This window comes from Lissotriton vulgaris, unplaced genomic scaffold (genome assembly GCF_964263255.1).
Source record: "Lissotriton vulgaris unplaced genomic scaffold, aLisVul1.2 SCAFFOLD_1922, whole genome shotgun sequence".
In the NCBI taxonomy this organism is placed as follows: Eukaryota; Metazoa; Chordata; class Amphibia; order Caudata; family Salamandridae; genus Lissotriton; species Lissotriton vulgaris.
Window position 1 is genome coordinate 207,131 of NW_028250986.1, and position 11,187 is coordinate 218,317.

General features: G+C 43.9%; 1 protein-coding gene across 1 annotated transcript in view; it reads right to left on the reverse strand.

Moving 5' to 3' along the window:
- Window positions 1–10,461, reverse strand: part of LOC147663068 (putative sodium-coupled neutral amino acid transporter 8) — a gene marked incomplete at its 3' end in the record, with an annotated part of 197,625 nt that extends 187,164 nt beyond the window's left edge. Inside the window, exon 1 of the mRNA XM_086950706.1 lies at window positions 10,276–10,461. Within this exon, the coding sequence (XP_086806832.1) occupies window positions 10,276–10,461 (186 nt within the window). The remainder of the gene's footprint in view (window positions 1–10,275) is intronic.
- Window positions 10,462–11,187: the final 726 nt, after the last annotated feature.

Genomic DNA, 11,187 nt, shown 5'->3' on the forward strand with positions numbered 1-11,187 from the left:
GAGGCAGAGAGGCATAAAAGAGAGAAAGCAAAAGAAAGACAGACTAAGAAAAACAGCCAGGACGTTACAGAAAGAAAAAACCAGAGTAAGAAAGAATGTGAAGTCAGAGTGGGGCGGGGGAGAGCTCTTTGAAATGTGAAGCTCTCGGCTAGGGGGGAGGAGAAGTGAGCGGATCCCTTTGAAGCACGCACGGCCTCGCGGCCGTGAAAGAAGTGTGAACAAGCAACAAATGGCTTTCATGTGGTGATGCGAGGCAGGCGGATAGAAGCGGGTTCACGAGACCACATACACTTTTTTCAGAGCTTAGTTTAGCTCTTAGTTTAGCCCCAATAGTCTCGTCCTATTCATTCCTTGCGGAATGGAATAGGACGAGACCTAAAAACAGTAATGCAACACAACATGAATACCTAACACACTTAGGCTCAGATGCATGAAGCTAAAAACTGCTCGCAAAAGGGGCAGACTCTCAGAATCTGCCCCTTTGTGACCGGTATTTTTGCATTTGGTATGAATCATACCAAATGCAAAAATCGCAAAATTAAGAATTCGCTAAATTGCGATTACTTGCATTTAAGGAATCTCAAATTGAGATTCCTTAAATGCAATGCATTAAAGTTTAAAAAATAGCGATTTCGCTAATAGGGCTCGCAAACTACCATGAAGTTCAACTTCATGGTAATTTGCAAAAACTTTGAAAAAAATGCACTAAAGTGCATTTTTCAAAGTTTCATGTGCACAGATCAATTTCAGGGGTGCAACAGGGTGACCTTGGAAAACCCTTGCACCCTTGAAATCGCATTCTCATTTTGCGATCCGCTAATTGAGAATGTCTTCCCAATCATTCCTATGGGCCTCCAGGCCCATAAGAATGAAAGGGGAGGTATTCCTTAATTGCGACTCGCAATTTGCGAGTCGCAATTAAGGAATTTTAAGAAATCGCTATTTTTAAAGTGATTTCTTCTTGCATAGTATTATGCTATTCCTTATTAGCGATTCCTTATTTTTCGCTAATAAGGAATCGCAAAATGGATGCTTGATGCATCTGGGGGAAAGTCCTTTAAATACCGGAAGGTTTGCGATCTCTTACTACTCTTTCCCGAACAGAACTATTTTGTTATTCTGTAATGGGTTTCCCCAAGATACCAAAATAGTGTCACAGCCTCCACTCCCGATTCTTGGAGCCCAAGACACAAACTCACCATTTTTCACTGGCATATAACCACTGCACTTTTCCACCCTCTCCTCTCCTTACACCATACAATAGCCTGCTATCTGATACAGAGCCACCCTATGTCAATTCCATCGTTCATCATTCTCCAACAAGACATAAAACTTGAAGGCGCACACCACTCTGAAAGGACCTTGGAATTTCAATAACCCTCTCACCACACGTCGAGTTCGAATTTTCATCCAGTCACCTTCACAACATAACTATTAGGGTTTAAAAGTCCTAGATGACTCACAGGGTTAGTTACCACCTCTAGCCACCCACTCTCATCCAAGAAGGTACCGTCTTGGTTCCTTGAGCTCTACCTCTCAAGCACAAAGGGAGTCTTGTGCGTAGTTTCTTGTTCTGTAGTGCGATATGCCTAGACTAAATCATACACAGTCCTTCTGACATCTTGCCCTGCAACTACAGACATCTGAATCACTCCCTTAACCATTCTGTTAGCTCTTTCTACAATGCCAATGCTTTGTGGGTCGTAAAAGGCAGTGCAACGGTGAGTGATACCATTAGATCTGAGAAAACTTCCCATGTCACGTTAACTAATTGGGTATCATTGTCTGTAATGAGTAACAGTGGTCTACCCCCTCTAAAAACATTTCTTGCGCGCCACAATGGTTGCTTCAATATTAATCCCTTCATAAAGTTAGACAACCACCTGCAGAATTTGTCAAGTCACCAATGGAAATTTGCACTCGCTAACTAAAAATCAGACATGGGTCCAATGAAATAAATACACACTGACACGGCTGGCCAGGATTAGAGATATGACCCATTACGGATTACTTACCCACCTTAAGCCTTTAATCACCTTCCTTACAAACACTACATTTCACCACCCACGCTAAGACTTGGTCATCCATTCCAATAGAAAAAGTCACCATGCCAGGAATGATAAATGGAGGTCCCAGATGGGATCCGTTTTTGATTAAGGGGGGAGGAAATGTCAGGAGAGTACCTAGGACCAGAGGGACGAATGGACCACAAAGAGGATCATAGAAAATATATATTTTTTATTTTGTTGATTTAGTGCATTTAGTCATATTAACAAGGTGTTCAGAGATTATACATATAAAAATTCCTAGAATCATTGGTGCTGTTCATCATTTTTAAAGATAAATTCATAAAAGATACACAAAAGGAAAACATAGGCAAGATATGTGGTGTTCCACTTACTGTATCTCATCCAGGTAAGCCTTCTTATGAGACTTCCTAGGTACTCTCCTGACATTTCCTCCCCCCTTAATCAAAAACGGATCCCATCTGGGACCTCCATTTAGGATTCTTGGCAGGGTGACTTTCTATTGGCTTCTGTATATTTTTCCCCCCCTCGTTCCTGCCTACATCATCTATTAGTCTTGGGGAACCCCCTTCTATCTCTTTTGGTCATCCATTCCCCCACCAGAATAATGCTTTGAAGGCGGGGATGGGTTAAACCTTGCCCTAGGTGTCCCTCATGTGCCATACCAATGAGTTTTTCTCTTAAGCCCACCAGAGGAACAGACCTATCACCTCTCATCTAAACTTTCACATGTTGACAGTTAATTTATAATCTTGATAAAAAGGTCAGACCGGATCATTCTTCAATGAGAAAGGCACCAGCTGCCTCCCTTTCAACATCCTGCATAGAAACCACCAGTCCCTCATCTCGTTCCTCAGTACAGCCCATTGATTCCCAACTGACAGACAAACCAGCAATCTGCCTGAGAATTGCACCAAGCCCGGAGTGTACCCTCTAGCATAGCAATATTCCAGAAGCTTGCCAGCCCCACCTGGTAGTATAATTTTCACCAGGGGTTTGTGATCAGAGCGTAATATACATTTGGTACCCCACACATGCTGGGTAGGGCTCTAATCCAGATGCAGCAGCCAAGGCATCCCTCTCGACTACCGAATAATTCCTTTTATAACTAGTCAAAGGCCTAGAAACAAAAGCAACAGTTTTCTCGCCTCCCGCATGTTTGAGCTGGCACAGCCCCAATTCCAATAGCACTCGCATCCATCGTATAATAGCTTTCAGCTTAATATCAAAGGGAATCAGTATTCCTGCACAACAAATTCATTCTTAACATTGAAACATTTCTCTTCATCAGGCCCCCATGCAAAATTACGGCCTTTCCTAACCAATGCTGGCAGAATCGGTTATCCGCAAACCTCTGCACAAACTTGGAATAATATTCTATGACACCAATCAAGGATCTCAATTGGTCTGTAGGTCTTGGAGCGAGTTAAATTGCTTTTAGCAACTTTTCCTTCGGCTTGACCCCATCAGCTGACAGTATACCCCAAAAATTTCACTTGCTCTGCGAGAAAACATTTTTCCTTACGCAGAGGAATGCTAACATTCACAATTATCTGCAATGCCAGTTTCAAGAATAAGTTATGTTCCTGCACGGTTTTCCCAAAAATTCTAAATATCATCTTGGAAGTAAAGTATGTTATCCATTCCTTTAAACACTTTAGATATCATGCGTTGAAAAACGCGTGTCACTGAAGATTGCCCAAACAGCATTTGTGTAAAATGAAAAGTTCCTTTGAATGTGAAATACAATGAATGGCTTAGAATCTTCGTGCAGTTTAATCTGATGGTATGAACTTTTGAGTTCCAACTTCGAAAAATACCTTCAGCATCAAAACCAATTTTTGGATATGGTAAGGAAAAGGTGTCTGCCACTATGTTCTGTTTTAATAACCTCAAGTCTACACAGAATCTCAGATGACCGTTCGGTTTGTGTGTGATGACCACCGGAGAAACCCAATTGTAAGCCTCCACATATTCAATGATCCCTTCATGTAACATTTCCTATAACAACTCTTTTACACCATCCCTGACAATTATAGGAACTCTCCTTAGTTTATGTTGAACTGGAACAGCCCCCTTAAGAACTATTTTGTCAGCATAACCTTTCAGCATGCCCAATTTCTCGTCAAAAATGTGTTGCATGGAATTTAGAATGTCAGTAACTGCCTCATCATCCACAACCATTACTTGCATACAATTATATGTAGCTCATATTGATGCTCCCATCCAAGTATCGCTGAAACCTCCTCAGACACAAAAACCTTTCCTTTGACCGTTCTAGCCCCAAACTATCTTGGAATTCATGAACCCCACAATGTCAATTGTTTCCCCATGGTAATTACTCAAAGAAATGTCTGTTTCAATAATTCATGACTCTGTAAATAAGGTTTTAGGCACAATAGTGTATTTAGATCCTGCGTCTACCATGAGTAGTACTTCACGCCCATTGATCTTAAATCCCGCCTTGGGTCTATTTCTCCTATGGCCCTCAGTAACTACATCCTCCTCCTTGTCTATACTCAAACTTCTGTCAGTAGATTAAACTACATCATTAGATTCCTCATTAACATAAGCTACTCTCTTTAAGCGCAATCCTGTTCACATTTGCAAAATGACTTGTACGACCAAACCCTCGGCCTGCTCTGTTGTTGGCAAAACAAACTTTTGAATCAGACGCATAACCAGAACTTCTACAAAGATTGCAACCCCTTCCCTGTGTAGATGAAGGAAAATCTCATCCCTTGAGAGCTGTGGATTATACTGGTTGCGAAGTATCACGAGTTAACTTACTTACAGCTGCAACCTCAAAAACTTCAGTTTTATGTTCCTTTATCTCTAAATCTATCATGTACAAATAAGACTGTTCAAGAACTTTGACAATTCCTATGGCATAAGTTAAAGTAGGGTTTTTGGATGCCCCCAACGACTCCTGAATTTTCTTGTTGTGACACTGAACTATAAGTTGATCCTTACAGCTTCCTCAGTCATTGCCCCAAAACAACACTTGGTAACCAATTCATGTAGTCTATTTACAAATGCATCTATTCGCTCCTCTGTGTTTTTAATGAGGAGTATAAAGTTTATACCAGGTCATAACTAGCTTTTCTTCCTTACCACAACAAATTTCTAGTCTACGTATAGCTTTCTTACACACATGTATAATTTGACCATTAGCTTCCACAGTTGCAAGTAAATACTTAAACACTCTTTGACCCTCTTGCCTAGAGCACTCAACAAAGTCTTCTTTCACGTAGGTTTGAACTCCTCCCTATCGAGTGCCTCTAAGTAACTGTCGAACATTAAAATCCAGTCATCCTAAGCCATAGGTGGTGTGCCAGAATGTTGCAAAAAAACAAGGTGGAGGAATAAATGACACATGAAGGTTGGCAGGAGTTAAAAGGATTTCAGAACGATTATCACTAGATGCTTCCATGATCAGCACAATTACTACTGAAGGTCAAGCAAGAACGATAAAAAAACCACAAACCAACCCAAAGTAATATGTCTCTCCGTGACTTTCTAACACACGCTCAATGTGTTCAACCCTGATGCAATAATAGGACTAGGCTGTAACTCTCCACGTACAGATGAATGTACCTTGGATTTAGAAACTGTCCATGTGTGCACCTCACAGTCGAAACACTATGTACACAATATTGTTCCCCAAGAAGGATACAATGTGGCAGAGAAAACGCAACAATGCACACCAATGCGTGTTTTTCCTCCAGATCCTTGGACTGAATGAAGTGCAGTCCTGTGGCAGTCACCAGTACACGCAGATGCAGGTTCTCCCTTGCGGATGGCAATTAAAGACAACGCTGAATCCAGGAGACAAATGCAATATGTCACTTTCCCAAAAATACTGGACCGCCTCAATGAGAGTTCTCCCTTCTAGATGAAATTCGATATCCAAGATGGCCTCTGAAGACACACGCAACGTGCCTTGTGTCACGTATTACACGTCTAGTGCACTCCACGTTGTACGTTACCTCGAAGTTGCCCATATGATGCACATAGTCTTAGACCCTCCTGCGATCACCTCAGGACTCTCATATGATGACTTAATGCCATCAATAGTAATCCCCGCCGATACAATGATGCCCGCTACGAGCCACAACGCTGTACATCTCTGTAGCCACACATGCATGGCGTGCTCCGCAACGGGTTCTTCCCCTCGACTCCTCACCGATCTGAACTGATGTGCCAATGATGACCACCATGTGGCATTGTTCCCCAATCAGCTTGGCAAAATGTCGCCAAATTGTTATGACGGAAACACAGGATCGCTTTGACAGTAAGAGTTTATTCAGCAGCACAGGTAGGAGCCAGGGTTGGATTGGGAATGAAAATCGGCCCAGGCACGCACAAATAAATAAAAAAAAATAAAAAAATAAAAATAAAAAAAAAAAAATAAATAAAAATCGGCCCACATTTGCATTAACACTCCTCGTATCTCAGCGTTGGTGTAATCTTATAAAAAAACTTTAGGAGGGGGGTAAAAAATTGCATGTGTTAGTTTACACTGGTGAAACAAGTGATGCCACTTCTACTCAGGCCCCCTGCCCCCGCTCAGTAAGTGCACACATTAATGGGCCGGCCCGTGAGACAAAGGGAGTGATACCTCTGCTTAACGGAGGTAATGAGCGTCCATTTGCATCTAGAGAGGCCACTCAGACTCCCACTGGGCCGCTGGCTGAATCCGAACAATAGAGACAGCATCCAAATAGCCCCCCCAGACTGCTCAAAAAAGCAGTCCACAGCAGAACTCGGACACCGGCCCCTCGGGCATTGCCCGAATGCCCTCGTTAACAATCCGACGCTGGTAGGAGCGGATCAGCCAGGCAAACCTAACACCAACTTCCAACATGTTCCAACCACCCAAGAATCAAGGAGACAAAGGAAGAGACGTGTCAATCACAATACATACATGGCTCGGGCGATGCATAACATTATGCCTCTGACCAACTCACGGGATTGTGGTGGGACACCATCCTTACTAATAGTCATTTTCTTCATCATCTCATCCTTCTAAAGAGTATTGATGCGGTTGGAAAGTGGCCCGTTACTTAACATGAAAAGTAAAGAGATAAAATCACAGGTTTCTAGATGTTAATGGAATTGGATTGTTTTTAGGCTAAGATTAACATGGATATCAGCTTGCCACTAGGACAAGGAGATATTTTACTTGGCTATTGGGTCTCCCATAGATCTATGGATATGAGAAAGTGAAGGGGTTTCAACCCTTTAAAAAAAAATGGTTTGTTAATGTTTCTATATTGGAAAAAGACATACAAGTATGGAGTAGGCATCTTGATATTCGGTCAGAATACCAACAGTGCTGAAACCAAATATCTATATAAAAAGAGACATGCAGACACTGGAACCACAAGGCATTGGGGAATCCTCCTCACTCCCAGAATATAATACCCAATTTACACTCTTCATTACTGGCATCTTGTGACTGCTACTGAGCACCTCTGTTGCCTTGTAATCTGGCAACAAATTGCTGCCAATGTCTTCGGTCATCCACCAGTTTTTTGGTCTGTTCTTACAATGCAACATTTGCCTCTCCTCAGGCACTGCCTGTTCACATGAGTCTTATTTATTTATTTGCTTATTTCATTTAAATGGCGCGACAGCTACCCCTGAGGGTTTCCCGGCGCCTCGGATCGGTTTTACTCAGAAAGCGGAATGTGGACACTATTGATTAAACAACCACGCTTTAACTCCCTTCCGAAATTGGAGGTAGCAGGGTTCCATGCGTAGTTGGAGTGGAAGTGAATTCCACAGTACTGGGGCCAAATGGGTAAATGAGCGTCTGCCCAACAGTGCCCGTTTGAACCTGGGAACAGTAAATTTGGCCTGATGCATGGATCGAAGGTTACGAGAGGGTAAATATTTCTGGGCCAGCCTACATAGATATGCTGGTGCTTCCCCCGAGCTAATCCTGAACATATAGCACAGTGCCTTGAATTTTACACTGTTGGCGATCCTCAGCCAGTGTAACTTCTTGAGGTGTTCTGACATACTTGTGCGCCCTGGGAGATTGAGAAGCAATCTCGCTGCAGCATTTTGAATCTGCAGCATTTTGAATGACTAAGTCGGTTCAAGGTATCTTTATTGACTCCTAGACACAAGATATTTCTGTAGTCTAATCTCGAACCGACTAGTGCCTGAAGTACTATTCTCTGTGCCCCATCCGGTAGTTGCCACAGTATTTTCCTCAACCATTTGAGGATGACAAAACAGGTTGAGGCCGCTTTGGCTGTTTGGGCACGCATAGACAACTTGTCATCAATTATCCCGAGGTTGCGAGCGGATTGTACCGTAACTGGGGATGGACCCATTTCTGCCGGCCAGTGAGTAGGATAGGGTGAAGATACCTTCAAGGGATTTTAGTGAAACAAGAATTTTGGAATCACTTAAGGAATGAAATCGTGTGGGCTTAGTGATTTGAGCCCACTAGTGCTGGTTATGCAACAGAGATTGATGTATATTCAAGACTGTCACTTGTTAGTGATCAGAAAAAGGAGAGCAAAAAGGGATTGAAGGACGGGTGTATATTTAAAAAAGTATTTAATATTTTATGAAATCAAGTTAAAATGTTGGGTACAAGATGAACAGCAATGACGCAGAAGGGAAAATACATTAGTCTACACAGCCCTTACTACATCAATTGCTCAAGCTTTTCTACCTATCAAAGAATTAAACATTCAATGGCAGATAAAGCCACGGAAAGGGTTAAATTCAGAAGCAAGGCACTGTGGGCGTGTGCGGGGCAGGCTTAGGGCAGGCGGGAGGCAGGACGAGTAAATATCAGCCGTGGAGCACAAAGCCGGTATGCTGCAGGAGCTCCGAAGCGGCGTGTAGAGAAAGTCAGCGAAGGTGAGGAAAGGCGCGAGCAACAGAGCCGGGCGAGACCACCGGCAGTGAGGGAGGAAGGGAGGGGGGGGGGGGAAACAGCTGACAGACCGCGAGCGGTCAGGAACGTGTAAAGTGACAGGAGAACGCGCCGCAGCGCGAGGAGGCAAACGCTGAAAAGCGAACAGTAATGCGAAGGCAATACGAAACACCATGCAAATAAAACAGTAATATAATATGAACTGAGAGCAAAGATAAGGACACGACTGCGAGCAGCAAGAAAAGAGGAAGCTGCGCAGTCAGTATGTCCTCTTATCTGTTTACACGGTGCTGATTGGCTTATGTACTAACGTTTTTTCTGGTTCCCATGGCCCAGTTCTCGCCTGGCCCACTGGGAACTGTAGTTTTTTCACTTATTTGGCTGCTATTGTAATAAACGCAAGATTAGAATGCATAATAAGAGCCTCCGGTCTTGCCATAAAATGCTGGACTAACCACCACCTCTGGGCTCCGGTGCAGCGTGCTGCCTGACAGAACATGCTTCAACACCTCTCCTGAGGTCGCAAGTGCTATATAAATGCAAATACAATACTGTGAGGCTTTTTTAAAGACTACTGTTACAAACTTACATTGGTGCTCACCTATTTTTTCCCCTCAAAATGCCTGGGGAAGCAGAATCAGAAAATAAGACTTCACCCCACTCCCCCCTTTCCCACCCAAGGACTACTTGTACAAAATCCCCTTCAGTAAAAGATGCATCGACAGAGCTCTCACGTGTTCCAGGAACCCAAGTACCTGCACGACTCGCTCAGCCAGTCCAGGTCAATTTTTTGCAATTTAAGGGCTATAGCCCCGACATGTATTTTACAAGGGAAACACCAGGACTACAAATCCCAGAATGCAATGACTAACCCTGGTTTCTGACGAGTTACTCCTGCTTGTATCTGGTAAGCACGAGAGCTCTGCAGAGAGGCTGGTCTTTTGCCAAATCTGCCTTGCTGTATATTATGGGGACATTAAATATTTGTGAGGGATATTAGGCATTCAACTCCTCGGGATATATACAATCTCATTAGAAGAACGACGTCAGTAGGGCTCCGGGTTAATTCCCCTCCTTGCAGGTGCCCCCTACACAGTCATCGAGATAATACGTGATGGAGTCCGTAACCATAAGGGGTTAACGAAGTAGACACAAACATGCAAGATACCGAATTATTATTGACATACAATGCTCAGCAATTTCTGGGAACACGTCTTTTCACCGCTTGCCACAGGTAGAATCAAAAGCGCTTCGACGCGAGAATGAGGAGCTATAAAAGCCCTCACACTAAGCACTATTAAGCTTACAAACTTCAAATGGCCATGAAACACGGTCAGTGGTACTCACCAGCTCCACGGTCACCGCGGAGTACATACCCCCGGCTTTGCTGAACATCCACGGGAAGTTCAGAAGTCCTGCCCCCAGGGCAGCTTTTGTCAATATAAAACCAGCTCCAAGCGTGGAGAGGTTTGGGCTCCCCGAGTCCAGCGAAGGTTTAAAGAGCCGGCCGATGCTCTCTCGAAGCGCCTCCATCTCCGCGGAGCTTGCTTCACTCTCACAAACCGAAGGTGCAACTTCAGTGTGAAGGGTTAAGAACCGCACCTGAAACCAGGTGAGTGAGGGTCAGAGCTGGCGTCTCGAGGCTGCAGATTCAACAAGTGCTAAAAAGAGTCAGAACCTTGTTTGTGGGCTATCTTTTAATTTAAGTGCACGTATGCCCTACATCGGCCGCTTCATGCCTTCAGAGCCCCAGCCACTTCAGCCAAGAGTGCAGAGCATGTGGGCCGGATCACAGCTTTGAGTAAAAGAAAATAAAACTCCCCACCAATCAGAGAGCAGGCTGTGTGATCCAATCAGCTGCCTCTGCTTGCCCCAATCACCAGTGGATGCCAGTTTTAATTAACCCCTTCCAGAGGTAAGTCAAACATTGGAGCACAGTGACTAACAGAGCCGTGCCACATTTTGCATGACATTCGTGTGCACGAGAGGTCACTGAGGCAGGAGTGACCTCTGACCTATCCAGCACTGCCCTCGATTAGTAGCTCCCACATGATTCGATGCCAGCTCAGGGGTAAGCAGTTTGTTCAGGGCTACATTTCACCTTTGTATTTTGGAACTTGTAGTCCAGTTTATTAAGCTGGACCGTAAGATTCGCAACCCCTACATTACATTAGAAGAGGAAGGGCAGGTGGAACTACTCTCGCCAGCCACCTTGAACCCCAGGGAGAGTGGTCGACACGCTAATTCATCTAGAAGGCC